Here is a 22,243-nt window from a genome sequence, read left to right on the forward strand (position 1 = left end):
AACATTTGCATCTATATTCACAGAATTCACAGAATCACAAGGTTGGAAGAGACCTTCAAGATCATCAAGTCCAACCCAGCCCTAACATCTTCAGCTAAACCATGGCACTGAGTGCCACATCCAGTCATTTTTAAACACATCCAGGGATGGTGACTCCACCACCTCCCTGAGCAGGCCATTCCACAACTTTATCACTATTTCAGTGAAAAACTTTTTCCTAATATCCAACCTGTATTTCCCTTGACGCAGATTGAGACTGTGTTCTCTGGTTCTGTCAGTGTTGCCAAGAGAAAGAGACCAGCCCCACCTGCTACAGCCACCTTTCAGAGAGTTGTAGAGAGTGATAAGGTCACCCCTGAGTCTCCTTTCCTACAGGCTAAACACCCCCAGCTCACTCAGTCATTCCTCACAGGGTTTGTGTTCCAAGCCCCCCTCCAGCTTCACTGTCCCCTCTGGACACATTCAAGCATCTCAATGTCCTTCCCAGCCATGGCACAAGAGAGACTCAGACTGGGCTTCCCACCCATCCAAGTTCCCTGTTTGGGATGTCTTTCAGGCTGGCCTGAGATTCACAGTAAGAAACCCCTGGGATGCAGGGTGGAGCAGGTAAGTTCAATTCAGGAGAGCACCAGAGGGTGCCTGTGGAACAGCCTACCTTAGGTTAGAGGTACGACCAGTGCATCCCCAGCTCATGCTTTGTATCCTATTTGCCCAACAACTGGACACAGCTCAGAGCTCTGAAGGAGCTTTGCTGGGATTAACCAAAGTAATGGGTACTGAGGCTGACAGGATGGCTGGCAGGGATTTCCACACTCCAGTCAGCTTGTCAGTAGATTATTAACAGTTATAAACTGAAAGACCAGGAGGCACTGTTGGATGGACTCTCTCTGAATAGCACACAATAAAATGTGCAGTAGCCTATGGCAGAAGACAAAGATATAACATCAAGATTAAATACTGCAATACGGTGTTAGCAAGCAGCGCCATTGCCAGGCTTATTTTTTTTCTTTTTTTGTCATGGGTTGGCATTGGTTACATGTAAGTTGAAAAGCAGATTTGGAGAAAAGCAAGGGCAGTAAGAGGGAAGAACAAGGCTTAAGTGGCCATAATGTCAGAGAAGTGCAAAGAGAGGTCTAGGAGAAGCTAATAATTTGAGAAAGAGGCCAGCCCAGGTCCCATGAAAATCAGTGGGAATTTAACCACTCATTTCAGCAGGACCAGGATTAGTCTCAGCCACTAATTTGACATTCTGGCCACCTCTCCCAGTCCCTTTGTCATATGAAGCTTTTCTTTTATTTTCCCTGTATGTGCGTCAGTCAGTTCTGTTCCACAAAGATCCTTCCAAAGCAAATATTTTCATTGCTTGCTGCTCTAAATGTGGCTTAGGGTAAAGGGCTTTTTTCCCATCTCACTGCATACTTTCAGTTCAGTGCATTGAATATTCTAGTAACTAAACAACAATATGCTTAATGCTTCAAAGTGGCTTTCCAGCTGCTAGCCAAAATTGTAGAATAATTAACAGGTGCCAAAGGATTAATAAAAGGAGTAGCATAATTAATAGACACTATACAGAAAAAAATGAATCCCTGGCAATCCCGAGTGTTGTTGTTTCCTCCACCTTCTCTTAATTGTTTCCTGCATTCCTTTAACACGAAGAAAAAAAAAAAAGAAAACTAGTGCCCTTAAAACACAAATGATACATATAAGCAACAATGCATGATCAGAAGAAAGAAACTGGCAACAAACTGCCTTCAGGTCTAATAAATGCCTTAGTTTAAAGAAACTGCCCAACTACCTGTCCTACCCTACTACTCATGTCCACACAGAACTTTATTGCACTATATGGCACAGCTAAGGTCACAAAGATGCCAAACCAATACAGAAGCACTGGATCAGTGTTTCAATACCCACCAAATCAAAGTTTCAAATAATAATACAAATAGCCATGCAGAAAGATTCCTATGAAACACTCACTAAAAACGTAAAGGCCTTTAATATAATCTTTGCAAAAAACGAAACAAATTTCCTTTCTGTACTTAATGAGGGAAGTAGAACAGACCATAATAACACAGGACAGAGAGATACAAACAAAAAAATTGATCTCACTAGGTGTCTGTGACCAGGCCTGCATTCTATGAAGTTGATCCAAATCAGCTGTGACCTGGAACTTATCACACACTGGAAAACCAAAGACCAGAACCCAAGCCTACACTGGAAACAAAAAGTACTCAGATGTTTTTACAAATAGATCTTTAGCTTTCCCTACCACTGCAACACCCCAAAAATGAATGGAGTCAAGACAACACTGCAGTCCCAAAGTAAAAGTTCTCCCCTATGAGGTGATGCATGTACTGTGATCTCAAGTTTATCTCTGTATCTCAAGTTTATCACTGCACTCTGAACATCAGTGCAAACCACTGGGGGTTCAGAAAAAGGCAACACCAAGAAAAATTAGTTGTTGCCAAGAAGAATTGCTTTGTGTGTACAGAAAAGTATATCCAGAGTGTCTTACTATGACAATGGGCTGCAGATATGTGAAGGATGCCAACATTAAGGAGAGAAAAGTAGTTCAGAGGAACAAATGAACTTGTTTTTATGTTTGTATCAAGAGAAAACTGAAATCTTTGCCCATGAGATCACTCTCCCTAAACAAACACATACATGTTCCCAAGAGAAGATGCCCTTCAGAGATAAAAATCAAACTGTACAAATCAACATAAGCGTGCAAGGGGGAATGATGTTGCACAGGATCAGAGCATGCAACAAATCCTTTCTCAGCACTGGGATTTCTATTGTCTCTCTCTTTGAAGAAGTTTTATATTGAAGGGAACAAAAGAAAACCATCAAGCCTGTAGCACACATTTACAGTTGCTGTTTTAGCAAGCAAACCACCTTATTTTAATCTTGTATATTACAAAAAAGGAAAAAGCTGTTTTCTCCATAATTCAGAGCATATTAATAGACAGAGAAAAGGGTTCTCATATCCATCTCTTACACGCTGTATCCTCTACCCAGTTCCAAGAACTTTTTATTACAAGGTATTGGCCATAGCATAAAATAAATAGCTAATAACATTTTACCAGCAGAGACAAAGATTAAAATTTTTAAAAAAACACAGACCCCCACCACAAAACCCCAGTAACCTTCTCTGTGGCAAAATGGAGTGTTTCCCCAGAGATAAGGGGTATGTAAGTATTTCCAGAGGACTTCCACCTATAGCTACATTTTCCATTATCTCAATACCTGGTTTTGTATTATTTTTCAAAACATTTAAGAGTCTTTGCACTCATGGGTTTTTTTTTCATTTCACAGTGGAGGATCTAAAACAAGGAGTCCAAGGGCCCAGAAGGCATCAAGGGCAGCACTTTGTGTGTGAGCTGAACTTGCATCTCTTCAATCCTCAGTAAAAAATGTCCATTTTCCAAACACTCCTTCTATCTGCCATTAGTGTAGTCTAGTGGAGATCATATATGCTGCAAAGAGATCATATATGTCTGCATGGCAGACACACCAGGGACAAAAAGCAACTGTTTTCTTACTACATACCTGAAGTGTAGGAAAGGATATTCCTCAGCTCCCAACTGGTATTTTGTTGACAATGCCCCAATACTCTGTTCCTGGTGAATGTTAGGCAGACAACTATGTTTAAAAGTATGGGTCAAAAGTCCCTTACAGAGAAGTGCAGCACCAGAAAAAAGTATGTTTTATCCAGAAATTATTCTTATTATCCCAGAGATTAAAAGTTAAGACAGATTACACTGCATTTCCATACAATAGGCTAGCTGGGGAGAAGGCAGCTACCTAGAATCTGAAAGGCTGTGTGAGAAGGGAGAAGTGCCTTCACATGAACTCCAGAAAAAGGTGTTTGTCTATATAATTTTAGCTCTGTTGATCAAAGAGAAGGTGCTTGTAGCAAAGAGAGGTCCACATTCCACCCTTCCAAACTGCACTTCTTTTTCCATTCTCTGGATGAAATCAGCACAGCCTACCTGAGGCTCATTTGCTCACTAACAGTGAGAAATAATTTATCACACCAAAGGAAACTATTTTACTTATTGTTCTGATACTTTTGCTTGGTGCTCTCAGGGTGATCTGGAACATTAGAAACAGTGAAATTTCTTAGCAGAAGGCACAAAACTGACTGAATCCAGAGAGTGCTCTACATGTTCCATGTGAAACATTTGTCTCCAGGTCTCTTTGGGTCACCTGCACCTATGGCACAGGTACATGAAGATGTGTGGGTTGGGACTGAACCATGCCCTGATGTTGTTGAACACCATCAGAATGTCCTGGAAACAGAAGGAGTGCAGGCCTGACAACCTATCAGCTTGACTGTGTGTGTGACTGGAGGAATTTACCACATCTCCCTGTTCTACTGCAATGAGGGAGGGCTGAAAGAAGTTATTACGCTCCACATAAACAACAAAAACAACCACAGGGATGGAACCTAACAAAATCTCAGAACCAGAAAATCCTTGGGCTTTGAGAATTTAAACCCAACCCTTACACACAACCTGAACTAGAAATTAGTTACTTTGCCTGACTTCTGAGGCAGTTTGGATTTAAGATCAAAGCTGTACCTCAGACACATCTCTAAAAATAAACAAATAAACAAAAAACAAATTACAAGAGTCCATGCAGGAACCGAAAAACCCTATATTAATACCTCTTAAAATCTCATGACACAAAATCCAAAAGGAAGTAAGTTATTTCTATACACAATATTAGCAAGACTACTGGAGAATCATCTTCACTTCTGTTGTCTTCACTTTAAGAAGGATGTCTGAAGTGGCAGTTGGTTTACAGAGGTGATTCTCATGATAAACAGAATTTGAAACCTGAGAGCTTAAGAGGAAGATTGATAGCCTTAAGAACCTCTCTTCCTCTACAGTTTAGCCAAGAAAAGGTTAAGAAGTGACAATCTAAAAGCACCTATATCAGGAGGAGTCTTTCGACAATATTTAGCAGGAAAGGCGATAATGAGATCTAATAGTTGGAAACTGAAGCTGACTAATTCAAACTATAAATAGGACACTTAAAAAAAAGCAAATAAGGAGATAATTAAGCATTAAAAGAACATCTAGAGACCTTATATCCTCCTCATCACTTAAGTTTTTTACATGAAGAGCAGAAATCTTTCTGCAGATGTTGTAGCTCAGTTACTGGACCTAAACACAGCAGTTACTGCATGAAGTTTTGTAACAAAGGATATGTCAGAGATTGTTTTATAAATTTACAATGGCTGCTCCTGGCCTAGCTATGAAGCTATGTGCTTAAAGAGTGGTTTTAACAGTGTTTGGTTTTAACAGTGTTTGGGTGGTCTGTTGATTGACAGCAATGTTTTGTGTCAATACTGACTGCATACTGAGCTACAAAATACTACACTGCCATTGACTACAATTAGTAAGGCTATGTAAATGTGTTCCATGTTGTTTATGACCTCAGACACTAACTTTATGGAAGGCTATTTCACAGATATTTCATGATTAATCATCTGTGCTTTTACTCTGCAACAAGTCAGACTGGTGTGGAAATACTAAATGGAAAGAAACCTTGCAAGTTTAAAAATGTGCCAACCAAAAGAACAGAAAAACCAAAACAAGAGTCAAGGTGAAAGGTTGGATCACATTCTAAAGAATATTGTGAAAGAAGTTTTCACTGAGAGGAAGCTTTATAAATTCAACACTATCCATAATGCTGGCTGGGAAGGAAGCAGGTACAGCATGTACCACCACTTTCACTATCAAGGGTCTCTGCCTCCCTGCCTTATCCATCTGCCAGACACAGTGGGGAGGGCAATAACTGGAAACCCAGCTGTGATCCTGGCTGTGGAGTGGACAGACAGTAGCTCCCACAGCAGAAGTAAACAGTACCAACTACTGCAATGAGGTAAAAACCCACAAGATCTGGGGATGAACAGCACCAGTATGGAAAAAACTGCTGGAGAAAAACTGCTCCTGTGTTGGGATTTTTTGTGCCTACTTTGGGCAAAGCATAGAAATGCCCTGTGACAGCCAAGTCCTCCCTGGGCCAGGGGAACAGCTGAGCAGACACACACACATGCAGCCAGGCCTGGGAGCCCATGGATGCTCAGGCAGGGACCAGACACAGCCATGAGAAACACTGCAGCAGCAGCAGCAGCTCCCATTCCCACCAGAAAGCACAGAAAACTGGGCCACACAGGACATGTGAGACACAGCATGGGCATGAGAGACCGTGGGGCAGAGTAACTCAGTGGCCAGCAAGGGAGCGAGCACAGGATCAGAGAAATGCTGTAAACACAGTTTGCATTCAGAAAAGGAGTGTGTGTAGAAGACAGCTGAGGACAGGAATGACAGTGTCTTGTGTCAAACATGGACTTCCTCCTCTTCCCCACATAAAATCCCAAACCTGTTTGTCAGAGGGCAAAGCACAAAGTTTTGTTTGCTCCCGGCCCTCTTGTTCATTGTTGCTTAAGTACCCCAGGAATGTAACACCTGACAAAAAGATGTTTACTTAAAACATCTTTATTTCCATCAGAACTGCTTCCCCTCCAAAAAGGAAAATTCCACTCTTCTTGTCCCCATCCTAATTCATCTCTCACTGGCCAACAATCCTTGGCCTTTCCTCTTTGTCAAACATTAAATCATCTCAGCGAGGAAGTACCTGGCTCTGATCTTGCCCTCAGCTCCAGTTTTTGCTCCAATGTCAGTGATATGTCCTTCCTCCTTTGCAGCATCCTTTTGTGCACAGCTAAGCTCACTCCTCCTGCTTTCCCACCGCCCCTGGCAGCAATCATGCTCTACACTAGAGAGCCTGGGCATCACAAGTATTTGAGACCCCTCAGAACCTGAAAATAGCCACAGCACAAACGCATTCCACTTGCCACAGCTGGTGAAACTCTGACCTTGTGTTGCAGAATGTAACTGAGCGATTCCAATAAAGTGGAAGGAAACACAGCACTTCCCGTCAAAATAAACCCTCCATATTTGTGCCTGTCACGAAAAACAGGCCAAATGCTTGACAAGGAGCGCAGGAGATGGGAGGGGAGATTCAGCATATTGTATTTAAGAGTAATTTTCTTCAGTTAAAAACAGCCAAGAAAACCAAACCAGCTAGAGCGTATTAAAACAAAACAAAACAAAAAGTATAAAGCCAGGGACTTCCCTGCTCTCTTCCATAAAACCAGAAGTAACTCCTCACCCTGCCCCACCCCCTCCTCAGTCCAAGACCTTAAGCAGCCTGGAGCTGACACTCACGCAGGTGTGCTGGCAGTCTGACGCTGTCTTCCTCCATCCTGATGGCTTGAGGCACTGGGACATGTAGTGGTGACGAAGTGTAATTTGGTACCGGGCTCGCTGGAGGTGTGTACGAAATTCTTTCCTGCTGTTAAAAGAAAGTGGGGGGGGGGGGGAGAGAAAGAGAGAGGACAACGTGAACTTTGGAACAGAGGTATGAAACCATGGCAGAGGAGGTGGATGTGGGTGGAAGGAAGGAAGTGTGTGCCTGGTGATGTGCACTAGTGATGCAGCAGCTGCCCAGGGAGCCCCAGAGCACACACAGGGCACTGGCAGCCAGCACTGCCCAGTGCTGAGGAGAGGCCAAGCACCTTTTAGGGTGGTAGGATTACTTTTCAAAGGAGCCATGAAGTTTCCAAAGGCCTTCTCAGAAATTTGCCAAGGGAGGAAGGAGGAAGAGATATGCAAGTAAGGAGGGCTTTATGTCAGTGAAAATCTGACACCAAGTCCATGATACATGCATGAGTACCACTCAAGTGCCAAAACCACTTAATTTTACATTAGCAAATCAGTCGTGATCTGAACAAGCTAAGTGTTTAGCACTATACCCCTTCCTACCATTTTAAAGACATTAATCAGTAACTTGTGTCATTGCTGCAGAAAAACACATCACCAAAGACTACTCTATTTACCATCAAATGACGTAGTACTTTTGTTTTTGCTAAACGAGTTACTATTACCTTCTTTAAGTAGTTTAACTTGCAACCAAGTACAGTCAAATAGAGGTAAAGAGCAACTTGTCAATGTCGTATTAGTTTCGTAACTGTCACAACTGGGTTCTTACTTAGGAAAATGCCTGACGAGAAATCTAAGACTGAAACTTCACGTTATCTGAAGGGAAAATTCTTCCATATTCTAAACCTCCAATCATAGTACAAAATATACCCTTTGTAAATAAACATAGCCACAATTTTATAGGAACATTAAAAACTATTATTATATGTTTCCTGGAAGGTAATGCATGTTATTCTCCAGAATACTGACATGCCAGTGCAAGTATGGATTTACATCTCTGCACATAGAGATGCAGAAGGAGGTACTGTAATTTCTGAGCATTTGCAGGACAGTACAAGTGCAGCCTCTCACCCTGACCTTGATCTCTGGCAAACGGAAAAGACAAATTTGGTGCTGGACCAAGAGAAGATAATTGCTTCCAGGACAAACCACAGCATTATCACAGCCATGAGACAGGAAAATAGACTGAGGCTGATAAAAGCACCTGCAGAATGTAACGTAACCACCCTTGCCACCAAAGAGAAGGGGAGGTTTGCAAAAAACTCTGCAGGCAGATTAGGTGATGTCCAAAAACAAAGGGAACTCCTAGAAAGTCTTGCAGCCACGGCTTCAAAGCAAGCCCAGTTCACTCTTTTGCAAGGTGCTGTTTGCTGCTCAGGAGCTCAGGAGAACCAGAAGTTTAGCCTCAAAATCAGGAGTCCCACCACAACACCCTATAACCACATGGCAGTTACCAAACAGGGATGGTCACTGTGATGCAATGAAGGACGCACCTGTGGAGCTACAAGGCATTATTTGATTTTTCAGCTTCCCCAACTCCCTCCCTGACCCAAACCAGCTGACTCTGTGCTTCCTGTGTGGCTCTCTGTGCCCATCTGCACCTCTGCCCCTGGTGCACCGCACCTCTGGAGGGGAGGGAAACCAGGCACTTTCCAGCATTTCCTGCTGCCATCCACAGTGCAGATAATCGAACCACACTGCAGCCACTCGCTTTGTTCATGGAGATATTCATAAAAAGAGGAACACTTCTGAAACACAGCCACACAGATGCTGCCTCTGTTAAGGGGCTCTGGAGGATAGGTGGGAGACCCAAAGTCCTTTTGCTCCCTCCTGAAGAATGGATACAGTCCAAGCTCAGGTCACACTGCATGCTCACTGAATCACCACTGCAAAGAAAAAGTGGCTTCAAAGGGTCTCCTCACTGCCCAAGAGCAGGTGGAAAATGAAATTAAATCCAGAACCCATCCACTTTCCTCAACACCCAGGAGGTGCTGTATCAAACCACAGCATTATAGTTCCAATATGTGCTGCCTTTACGGATCAATCTCCTGAAGGCATAGCATAACTTGATTTATACCATGACAGTTTCATTGAGGTTCACTGTTTTAAAAAAATGCATCAAATGCATTTGATTCATTGTTTCCTAGTATTCATAAGGACAGGACAGCCAAAGCCGAACAAGATATGGAACTGCAGTTACTTTTCCCACACATCTTGGATATCCACAGTACTGTGTGAATTACTATTTGCAGAAGGCATTTTACAAGGCACGGAGGGGAGTCAGCTATCCAATTCCTATTAGTGTCTTTGAAATGCCCTCTCTTGCTAATCCTGCATTTTTCTGTCAGCACCTTTAGCCTAAATATCAAAGCAATTTACAGACATTAGGTAAGTCTTTCTTTTTATTAGACACATAGACAACCTGAGTTACAGCAAGAGCACAGCTCAAATGAGCTAAGTAATTTCCGAGTTAAGCTGTCTTGAAAAAGGACAGCATGTGCCTCTCAAGGGCAACACATTTAACAATTGCATGCTGAAAGAGCTAACCTTTAACTGTTCTGGACACATTTCCAAAAGGTGTGGAATGGTAATGGCACAGGGAGGTCAAGACACTGGGCTTGTGGAAAAAATTAGCTCAATCCCTGTTTGCAGCATGGGGCAGTAACGTGGCTGGCAGCACAACTGCAAGCACCAGTCCAGTTCTACAACTTGCCCCTGCTGTGTGCTCAGCCTGCACAGTCAATGCACAAGCTCACATGTGCTCCTCCAGGCTTTCTGAGGCTTTCTAGAGGCACGTTTTCAGGAGGTTCCTGTTGTGCTCACACCACTGAGAACGGCCTGCATTAATCTTCACAACTCCAGGACTGCCCAGTGCTTCTCTCTTTGGAATCCACCAAACAAAAACACGGCTGGTCTCATGCTTCTAAGGTTATGCAACCAGATACTCTGCCACTAGGAATTTTTCAGAAAGCATTTCCTAACTAGTCAAGTTTAGTATTTCCCTTTGTATTAAGGCCAAGAATGGTAGGCTTGTTCAAGCCACAGCTTGGGAGGAAGGATAGGTAGTGCTGGTAGAACGTGCATGAACCTTGCGTGTTCTTGAGCAAACAGCCTCGCTGCAGGTTAATGTACTGGCAAAAGAAACTAAATCAATACACATTTGATGTGGTCCTGTGAGATTTTTGGTGATGAGTGCTAAGAAAGAGCTTGGTACTACAACATTCCTTATTCACCACCTGCCAGGGGACTCCATAAACATCTAAACCTACAAGGGACCAAATGTTCAGCCCCAAACAATTACCAGCTAAGAAATTTCAAAACAGCAACTCCTGAGCATTCTGCCAGTAGCCACAAAAGAGGTGACTAAAACAGATGGCATATTGCTTGCTGTCATCATTTTTGATCAGTTTCTTCAGCTCACATGGAGTCAAAGTTTCACCATGAAATTTCATGTTGCTTACAGTAATTGAAGAGCTACACAGAGTCAGTTTTTATGGAGGGCTCTCCCTGGGGTTTACTCTGGTGGCTGGTGCTCCAAGAGGGCCACCTGGACAAGCAGCCAGGTCTGCTGAGAGTAGGACATGCTTTTACCTGCCCAACTGAGCAGAGACAGGCTGAAACACATGGCTAAAAATCAAGAGAATCTATGGGTTCTTTGCTTTGTCTTTACTGAACATTCAGCTGCTGAGAATGCCATAGATAAAGCCATCTTGTCTAAATCAAAAGCTATACTGACTGTGACTATGTAGTAGGCATGTATCTAACAGCTGACTGGATTCCCAAAGCCATCAAAGCACACACTGACTTCAGTTTGAACAACTGGGGTATATCCTTTACTAACAAAAGCTACCTGAACAGAATTTTCTTCAGGAATACAAATAATTCATATTGCTAAAATTTAAAAAAATAATAAAAAAACAGAAGTATCAAAATTAAATTTAAAAGAAGTCTAACAGTTAAGGATGAGGGAGGCTGCAAATAAAAATAGCTTCAGGCTTTTGATATAATTGCACCCTTCTAAACTCCAAAGCAACAGCCTTGCAATCTGATAGTCTTTTTGTCCCTTGACTAAGTTCACTCATATGACAGGCACAAAGAATATACAGGTTTTTGTGGAAATGAAAATAAAATATGTAAGAAAGTCTGCTAAGAAAGTTCTTATGTCGTCCCAATGACATGATTATTTCAGTAGCTGGATATGTGGTGTAGTAAAACTACTTTTTTTAATTGATAAAGCAAAGAAATGCAATACCTATGCAGCAGTTTTCAGGAAACCAAAACAGGCAATGTGGTCTGCAAACACCTTGTGCTGGACAGAAGAGGCAGCTGACCTTAATCACTGAATAAAAACTTTCTCCTATACTGCACATAATGATACCATAGAGGGAGAAAGGAATTGAGAGTGAAAGCTGACACACATTTGTCTCCCAGAATGCTGGTGTACCTGTGCCATGAAATGAAGACAGGCCAAGGGACCAGGAGCCAGGGGAGCCTGTGAGGGTCTGGTTTTGCTGCTCTGGATCCTCATAGGAGTAGGTGGCTCAAGAATAGCAGAAGGGGGAAAAGGGCCTTAAAGACAAGGGTGGTTGGAAGAAAATGATGTGTTTGCAGGAAAAATTCAGAAGGCCCTGAACATCTGGGCACCTAGCAAGACACTGACAGCAAACCACCCACAGAGCAGCACAGGGGAAAACAGTCAGAGACTCAAGCAAATTAATCCTTAGGGAAGCCAGTGAGGAGAAGAGGAAAGGGAAGACAGATACACTGTTCACCAGTGGTGTGCATGCAAAACCACAGCTGGATATGAAAGTCCAGAAGACCACTGTGAGATGAGTGACATGGTCTAACACAGGGAGCAGGAAGGAATCAGAGCCTCTAATGGACTGAACAGCACATTTGGTGACCTTGGTCAATGTTATAGTTTGCATACTCCAACTTCTGCTAGGAACAAAGGCTTAAAACTCCAAAATAAGCCAACTAGAGTTCTGCAGTAACAGGGCATGAATTCAACTCTCCACTTCCCTCCCCTCCCCCAGCTGCTGTCATCTTCTTAATTTCCATGGCAGACATCTCCTAATTTTTGATCCCATTAATATAGCAATTCACGTCAAATCTATAGCAGCATAATCAGCACACCATCAGTAATTAGAGAAATTAAAACAAACACAGCTCTCTGGAATGGACCTTATGCAAAGTAGCACTGGGAAAGATTAACATCTCGTTTCCTGGGCAGAAAGCAGAGATTGTGTTAGTAACCTCAGCGATTTTGTGAAGTTCAGTTCCTCCCTGACTCCTCCTTCCAGCCTGTCCTCCCCGCACAGGGGCAGGTGATGGCTCCCCTCCCATGCCTCAACCATTACTCAAGCAAATAAAAAACAAACACAGTGGTGCAACGGTTCATTACAAAGGGAAGGGGAAAAGAGACACTGGGGAAGTTCATGCTTCTCCCATAGTGATTACAGCCACTGCCCTAATTAAATTAAAACTGTACAGACAGCAATACCAATGCACTTGAGTGCTATGAAAAGGCAGCTTGAGGAGGTCAATGCTGTCATTGGAAATGTCATGATACAGCTGCATTATTGTACAAGCACTCCAAAATATTTCAAATTAGCAAGCATCAAAGCAGCAAAAAACAGCTTAACCACACACCTAAAAAGTATTTCTTTGCTGCTAATATGGGGCAATAGAGAACAGAACTGGCTATGTGAAGATAGTATCGGGTAAGCTAGAAGACAAAACTAAGGCAAAAAGCTCAGTACAGTTCATCAAAGGATCAATCATTTATACATATAATAAAGAATTCCATCTGCAGATATCCCAGCTAGGCAGCAGAAAACACACAAGAGGCAGATTCTGGTTCAGAATTTGAAAGCAGAATCATCATAGTCCAAACAGGGGTAAAGCTTTATCTATCCACCCACCCTTCTGCAGCAAGGCTCCAAGAAGAGGCAGCAAAGCTGGGACTTGGCCCCCCGACCTACTACTTCAAGTCCGAAGTCAACCACGGATTCAACTGCCTGGCATTAAGAAACTGTCTGCCCCCAGCCCTTTTCAACATGCAACTCCAAAATTTGCATCCTGGGGTTGTCACTGTAATGCTCCTCAGAAGAACTTGCTGCTGACCTTAGTTTAAGCAGGGCATGGAAAAAGCAGGGCCACTAATGTAACCCATAGGGTCCCTTTGGCATCTATGATTTGTTGGTACACTCACTCCACACAAAGCACCACAGAAAGCTCAAGAGAGACAGTTAATTGTATAGCTAGGGAAAAAAAAAATCCCACATGAGGCTTTGAAGTACTGTGGCCAGTGAGTAAGCAGCAGGGAAGCAAGGAAGGCAACAGTAAAGAACTTTCCAGGCTTAGCTGCATGTCAGAGATATTTCACTGCACTTTTTGTGTTCTCTTTTCTAAAACAGGCAGGGCTGGGAAGCCTCATCTCTGTAACATACGGTGGTTGTACAACCATGCTTGTGTGCGTGGGAATTAACACCCTGAACACTCTTACTGCAGTCATGTGCTCATTTCAGGGCAAGGTTCCTGCAGGCCATGAAACTGAGATGGGAAGACTAAGGGGAAACATGGTGTACAGGGAGCTGCCCTCTCATGAGCTATGGGAAAACTCCTCTTCTGCATCTCAGGGCTGGCATGGCACAAGTGTTTTCATTTGGTTGCATTACTGAGCTGTCAAAGTTGCAATGTTACTGTGCATTCAAACACATATCTAAGGACAATCATAATTTCTGATCTTCCCACCACGGCTGAGCATTGCTTTCTGAACATTTCTACTGAAGCTACAGTTACTGTGAACAGGGTTCCCCACAAAAGAGGATATCAAATATTTACATAGCACAAATCACAGGTCAGAACTGTCACACAGACGAGGTCAACTCATTCACTGTGCTGGGATATCTAATTGCCCATCAGTTAAGTAGTGAAAAAATCATGGGAGAGTAATTCACATAAAAGTCATAGCTTCTTTTAACCCTTAGTCACTGATGGAAACAGAACTCCTGTAGAGCTGCAACATCCTGAAATACACATTTTATAAATACCACTTACAAATACAATAAATTGCGCTTCTTGGTCCCAATACACAGCTGGATCCTGCTCCCATCTGTACATGCAAAATTCTTCAGTGAATTTTATTTAATTATTTTTTTAACAGTGTTTCTTGTCCAGATTTACACTGGTGGAAGTAAAATCCACATATGGGCCTCAGTCTCTCTCTTCTCCAGTAATTTAAGTTTACTTACTACTGGCACACATAGCACCCCTGCATTTCCACCACAGCACTTCCCCACACTTCAGAATTCTGGCAGAGTTTCCTTGAAAAAGGACATGTCAAATGCCCAGAGAAACCTGGGAGTGCCATGCCAAGGTCTAATGCTACCCCTTACAGTCTGTAATCCTGAAAATTCAAGTAGTGCCACAGTAACCCCAGCACGCACAGCACGGCACGGAAGTGTGCCGCATCCCCCTGTTCCAAAACACCTCTAAGTAGGTAAAAAAAAAATTCCAGAGAGAATCTAGGCCAGTCTGGGAATAGGACAGCTATAATAAGGGCTGCTAGTGAAAAAATGGGCAGATCTACTTGAGTAAAACTAAACAGAATCCTCAACAAGAGAAGACAGCCAAATAAAATACCCATTCTCAAAGACATTCTTAGTAAGCTAGTCCAGAAACAAGGGATCATGGATGTTTGCCACTATTAAATATAAAAATACAAAATATAAAAAAATCACAAAGATTCAGATTATTCAACTCCCAACACATAAAATGCAGAGGGAGTTCCTAGAAAGGGCCATACTTGCACTGACCTTGACTACTGTACAGAAACTGGATATGGAAGAAACATCAAATTACAATCTTCCTCTCCCCCTATATTCTTTCACCTACTCCAACTACTTACTTCAATGTGAGCAACATTAAGATCAGCGTGACTAGAAGAGGAAGCCCTAGCTGATAAAGGAGAGTATATAAAAAACAGCTGGTAGGATTACACCTAGAATATTGCGTCCTGCACATTTGCAGGCTCTTCATTCTGCATCATACACACAAACACACCCCTATGTATGTAAGACAGGCAAGTTTTACAAGAGTCAAATGATCTAACTTGTAAAGAAGGAATAAAGGAACTAATGAGATGGACAGAAGAAAGGACAGACACATCCCAACATCCAAAAGGAAATACAAACTGAGGGAAGAAAAGGTAATCTGGAAGACATATTGCAGAAGGATAAGCTAGTAAGAAGCTGTGATCAAAACATAAAGATGCATTGGGAGGCCACTGAAAGAAGCTGAGTTACATAAAAAGAAACAAAATCAGCAGCAGGTCAGCATGAAAAAAAAAAATTTTTTTTTTTAGAACAAACTATTTAGCAGCTTTTGTATGGTCTCTCCAGTCAGTAGTCTAATCGTATGAGAAAGTGGAAGAAACTGAACTTTTTGCTGATCATCAGACACCAAAATACTACTTAGAAAAAGAAAACAAACCACCTGGGGGATAGCGTGAGACACAGTAAAATCTTTTATTTCCTATAAAACATGGTCCTTCCAGCACAGGACCATCAGGATTGGCAGAACTTTAAGAGGAGTTTTTAAACATATTTGTACAGAAACAGCTGGTCATGGTACTGCATATCTGATCCAAAAGAACAGAGGTGCTCTCATATGTGTTCAAAGAGAAGGTGAAGCTCCTGAGCAAGACATACTTTTAAGAAGCGGCAGATGACAGGAAAAGTGCAGAGCCTGAATTCAACAATATGCTCTATATTCCATGGACAATGACAGGGTCAAGTGATGGCTCTTTATTAAATGCTTTCTCCTCTATTAATGCTGCACACTTTAATGATTTGACCATTGCTATTAACAAATCTGCCATGTCCCTGCCTGGAGCTAATAAGTAATTAACTAAGCAGGTGAATATTCTGTTGCGTAAGGAGAGCTATTAGCAATCCTTTCCCAACTGCTCTGAAAACAAGAGATGCCTTCCAGGTATGACCTGTCCATGTGACAGGGTACACCCCACACAGACCTTATTCCTTCACTCTGGAAATTCCACGGGCACTCCCAGCACTCAGAAGAGGAACAAGAAGTGGATCACCTGTGTTGGGGTGCTGCACAGGGCTGGGTGGCAGATGCCAGACAGCCAAGCACGAGATAAAACAAGCTCCACAGAAGAGGTTTGAAGAGAAACGGTGAGGACACAAGTTTGCCTGTTCCCAGACCTGCTGTGACTCTCCAAAACAACCTGTGGCGCTACCACAGCCCTCACTGGCTTGGTTGTGCCAACAGGACAATGGGATAAATGCTGAGGCCCACAGGTGTGTCAAGCCCTGTGACAAATCTCAGTTTAGCTGCTTTCCTTCTGCCACAGCTTTTCCTGTTCATTAAGTTCCCCAATTGTTTTAATTGCTCCTTTCAACGTCTGCATCACTTTTTGTTCTTCCTCAAATTATTATTTTGTTTTAGCTCATAATCCTGAAGCATTGGTTATGATGTTGTTTCTGGCAGAACAGAAGTGCTGAAGTTTCACTCTGATTATCTTTGGCTTGTTTTCACAACCAAGCATTGCTGCTTCAGATCTGAATGGACACTGTAGTGAGAGCCACTCCACCCTTACCATAAGACTGCCTCTGACCTGCAAATATTGCCTCACTACAGAAGTGAGAAGCTTGGGAACTAAGCCAGCTGAAATAGAGTAAACTTCAGACGTATTTAAAAAAAGAGAGTAAAGTACTAGTCTTAAGCCCATTTTAACTCAATCTGAAGGCTTCTTCATGGTCCTTATTACTACATTATTTAAATACGTCCCGTAATACCTTTAGCACTTTCTTGCAATGAAGGGAAGTGTTATTACACTCACCTTTACAAGTGGAGGGACCAAAATATAAGCAGATTAGGTACCCATTCAGGGTACAGAGGCTGAGGAAAATCCTGCTTTGACACCTCAGAAAACACTATGTTCTCCCGTGAACTCTGTTTGGCTGTGAACCTGTTAGGACTGACATTTATACAGTGACAGCACTCAGAAGCAAACAAACACCGCACCATTGCCCAAAGCGTTCCAGAAATAGTGAGCAGAGAGCAGCTCTGATGAGCTCAAAGCCAAAATACTCAAGATAGTGAAGCACCACAGGAAGGGCCTGTAGGAATGCTAGTTTACAGTTAGGAACAGAGGTGTAGGATGAAGCAGCAAGTTACCTAAATCCCACTTCAACACTCTACCCACACGACCATGGTTCTGGGGTTATGCTGCTGCTCTAGAAACAGAAGGATGAACTACAACACAAGTAAAATGACATGGACAACTTGCAAAAGCTCTCAGAATGCATTTCATTTTGCATTTTAGCATTGATTTTAAACATCCTCCTCATGGGAGGGAACTTCTGATTTCTAACACTCCTCCTTGTCAACGCATTGACTGAAATCTCTCAGCTCACAAACAGCAGCAGAGATGGCCTAAATCAGAAGAGAGCTTCAAAGCTGTTCCAGAAACACATCCCTCCTTTGCCACAAGAATCAGGACAGAGGCACTCCAACCCTTCCCACGGTTATGCAACGGCACAGATCCATTTGGGAAGGCCGCTTCCCTCACCCATCCCAACTCACAGCTAGACAATCTTAAATACCAGCACAGCTCTCTCCTGGTACAAGCAAAGCAAAACAGGGGGACATCAATCACCCCCAGTTAATCAAGCTGGGTGTGTTTAACACCAGAGCTGAGCTGTAAGACTGCCAGAGGAAATGGCGGAAGGAAAAAAAACCAAATCTGCTTACAAGAACCATGATAAAATGCTTCTTCTGTTCCAACAGCCAAGAAGGTGACTGAGACAATACTCCCAGCATCTGAGGGAATGCTCCTTCCAGCAAGCACTCCAAGCCCCTTCCACCACGTGCCCATCCCCACAGTCCACCTCACACACAGCAACAGCTGAAGTTTTCATTAGGAGAAAATTAACCCCTTTTTTTAAGCTGGCAACAAAGACATAAGACTTTTCCTGGCATTTCTCCTGTTTATACAGGACCTGCCAAACCGGTTGTGTGATTTTTATACTGCTTTCTTTTCCACAAAGTCCTTCGAAAGGCAGAATAACAGAAAGCAACTAAGGAAAAAGTTTGGTTGTATAGGTCCAAAGATCAGCCCTTGGTAACACAGCTGAAAAATCAAAAATTAACCAGAATCCTCCTAAATTCATTTTGACTATCTGAAGACCATAATTGTTTACATTTATTATTAAGACTGTGTTGAGGTAGAACAGCTGTTTTGAATAGTGGAAGGCAGTCCCATTTAAAATTGTTTAACAGCTAAAGAGATAAGTTACATGGCAGATAAAATGGGAAACTGAGGCACAGAGTAGTCAAATGAACTGCTCAAGGTAAGCTGAGGCAGAGATCAGGTCTTCTGAGCAACCAGCTGGTTTCCTGCATATTCAGTCTGTCACCTCTACATCGCACATGTCTAATTCCCAACCAGTGCTGGGATATGGATGTCTGAACTCCAACAGCAAACAGCTGTGAACCCCAGAAACTGATGCCACTTTGTCCTCCTATAAGGCAGTAGGCAAAAAATTATTCATCCCTGCCTGGCTCTAAGTGTGCTGCCAGGGGTCTGAAGACCAGAAGTGGTAACAAATGTTAGTAAACATTTCCCTCAATACAAGCAATCCAGTTAAAATCAAAATGCTACACCAAAAATAGCCTTTTCAATTGCTACATAGGGGGTTTTTTTTAAACATTGAGGATTGTTGTTTTGATTTTTTTCAGAACAATCTTGAGCACAGCAGCACACTGTGCTGCTACACTTTCCACTTGGCCTTTGATTCAGAAGAAAATTCTGTTTTGATATTAATTTTGCTGTCCACTTGCACAATCCTGAAGCAAAATTAAAAGTAAAATGCAAGTTCAGCTTTCTGTTTGGAGTGCTCTTGCCTTGCCCTCATGTCAAAATCCACCCCCAGAACAACAACAACAACGAAAAAGCTATAGACATTAAAAAAATAATAAGTAAAAAAGGAAAGAAAAAAATCAGTGGAGTGTACCAAACCAGCCACCCTACCCCGGGGTGAGCACTGTTTGCTCAGGTGTCCCTATCTCCTCTGATGGCACATGGAGCACAGCCTTCCCCCACGGCAGCGACGGCTCCGCTCGCCCGCCGGCGCACACGGAGCTGCCACTCCACAGCCCGCTTCAACTGACACGGCAAATACTCATTTTCACTGGGCTGGAGAATAAAGGATGAGATAAAACCTTGAGCAAACAAACGGGCAAAGTTCGAGCCTACAGCTGCTCCTCACGGGTAACTCTGGGCTGACACACCTGCTGCTTTGGCAGCCGCTTTAGCTCCCTAAGGCCTGGGCTTTGCAGGGCTGGGTGATGTGCTTACACAGGATCTGCCTGTCAGCCACAAAGATCCCAAAGTGATTTACTAACTATTTATGAGGGATATACAATCTCACTGCACAGCAAGTGAATGGGCACCACTCCTTACACACCTGCAACCAAAAAAAAAAAATCTGAAAGCTGTTGAGTGTCCTTAAAACCACCTTAAATGAGAATAACCTCCTAACATTGGCAAGCCCCACAAAAACATCACCCTCCCTGTCTGCAAACTGCCTGAGCGTCCAGCTCCCTCAGTGTCCACCATGGAGGAATTCAACAATAATATCTGCATTCATAACCACACAGCAGTGCAAGAAAGGATACCCCAAAACAGACTGGATGCTTATAAATCTTGTGCATCAGACTTCATAGGCACAGTGAGGCCATCCCACAGACTCCTCCTCTACAGCCTGCATCCTTGAGCTGCTTTCAGGCTCAGACAGATGGACATCCCACTGATGGCAAGTGTGATTCTTCACACCAGGAGAATCCAATCAGAACGAGACACTGGGCACATGATGAGAGTATATCCATGCCACAAACTACAGTTGTCATGCAGTCAACTACAGACCACTCTATTTGCCTCCTGCTTTCAATCCAGTGCTAAAATTACATAACTTAATGAGCCACAACAAAAAATAAAACATATTTTTAAATTTATTAAGCTTCACCTCTTCCTATCCCCATCCAGACTGGAATCACAGTACAATGATCCAAGGTCCCAAAGTGGAAATATTAAAGCTACTAATACATTTAAAAGCAGTGTAAGTCTGGTATGGATGGAAACCTAAAACTTTTTACTGGCTTAACTGATGTGAGTGAAACAGTGGACAGTCTCTCAAGCGGTGCTCTTCTATCTTTCAACATATGTATACACATGCAGTAATGCTATAGATGCATATTACTACTTATCTCGATTTCAACTCCAATCCTCATGCCAAAAATTATAGTATTAATCAGAAACCTGTGCTGAAATTCACCTCAACCTGCATGTATACAAAAACAAAGGCATGATCTTCATATTTGATGTTGCATGAACTAAGCTGAAAAAAACCCTGTGAGCAAGCATGTATATTCCTACTGACAAGAACTAGAGGTTTTGCTGAACAATGGAAATTGCAAACATGGAAAATTGAGATACTAGAATGTTTAGGAAGCAGAACTACCAGCTCCTATTACTTGCAATACCTGGCTGGTGACATAGTCCATGATCCCTTGCAACATGGTAATACCCCTGGCCATGGCTAAGCTTGTAATTACAGAACAGATTAAAAAAAAAAAAAAAAAATATATATATATATATAAAAAAAAAAACCACCCCACCCAAAGCCCAAAACATCAATCCTGTTGGGAGATGCACATACCACCCTTGGCACATCAGAAATTTTTATCAGATGTATCCATAGCTCCTAGTTTGGAGACAGAATGAGGAACCCTGTTACTAAGAGACAAGTGGAAGTTTAGGGGCACAAATTCTCTAGTGCATGGGAGCAAAGAAAAATGGGAAACAATGGTATCTAACAGATATAGCAGAGAACATGAAAAAGAATCAGATCTCACTGTTGAGGATGGAAAGGAAACACAAAGACACACGTGTTCATGAGAACAAGTGAGAGGAAACACCACAAGCCCCCTTGTCTGTAGAAGCAGCAAAGACTCTTACCTTCAAGAGCTGTGAATGTCAGAAGAAGCATAAATATCTTGTTTTTATTGAAGGTGGTCCACTCTAGACCACCCCACCCTCCACCATGGAAATACAAATTCTAAGGGCACTAGCTATGCAGACTTCAGAAAAAAAAAAAAAATGCAAATCCAAATATCTCAGCAAGCCCTAAAGAACAGTCCTAGAGATGAGAGGAAGAGACGGAGTTTCTACTAGTCAGAATATAGGTGCTATTAATGCAATGAAGGCAGGTCTTTTTTTTTTTTTTCTAAAAGAAAATCATTTTATTCCACCCTCACGCCCCAGCAACATTAATCCTTTTGATTAAACCAAAATTGTAAAATTTCTTTTGGTCAGCTAACACCAGCTGCATCTGAAAAATTACTTAGATAAAGCCACCTCCATTCTTTACAGAGACGCAACTCAACACTAATCTTGTTATAAAACTCATTGCTATGCAAGGGGTCATCTAAAAGCTCCTTTGTCCTGTATTAATTTGAACCAATGTATCTCAATACACACGAGAACAGACATTGCACCAAACATACAGCATGGCATTGATGTCAGAAGTGGTGCATCAGCCCAGAACCACCCAAAAAGGTCATCCTGAAGTCAGTGTTGGCTAGTAAATATTACAGCTGTGTTAGTAAATGGGAGCCAGTTGTAATAATGTCCTTTGAATTCACACTGGACCACAAATTCCCACCTAGCCAAAGCCCTGGGTTTAATGAACAACTGCAGGGATTTAACTCCTGCTCCTTACTGCCCTGCCACCAGAAGCTACAATCCAAAAGCATTTTAGGCCAAAGGGAATGCATGAGTGCTTTTTACCTGCCCCAGAGCAAAGTCCAGGAGCCACCTGAAGCCACTGGGGGTCAAACCTAGGCAAAAGTGACCCTCAGGT

General features: G+C 42.5%; 1 protein-coding gene across 3 annotated transcripts in view; it reads right to left on the minus strand.

The window, feature by feature from the left end:
• ETV6 (ETS variant transcription factor 6) overlaps positions 1 to 22,243 on the minus strand; it is a 127,026-nt gene that overhangs the window by 77,118 nt on the left and 27,665 nt on the right. For 2 of the 3 annotated variants that reach the window (XM_041398710.1, XM_041398712.1), the window contains exon 2: positions 7,239 to 7,365. In XM_041398710.1, the coding sequence (XP_041254644.1) occupies positions 7,239 to 7,365 (127 nt within the window). The remainder of the gene's footprint in view (positions 1 to 7,238; positions 7,366 to 22,243) is intronic. The other variant, XM_041398711.1, reaches the window with a different exon arrangement.

This window comes from Onychostruthus taczanowskii, unplaced genomic scaffold, assembly GCF_017590055.1.
Source record: "Onychostruthus taczanowskii isolate IOZ18803 unplaced genomic scaffold, ASM1759005v1 scaffold15, whole genome shotgun sequence".
Lineage (NCBI taxonomy): Eukaryota > Metazoa > Chordata > Aves > Passeriformes > Passeridae > Onychostruthus > Onychostruthus taczanowskii.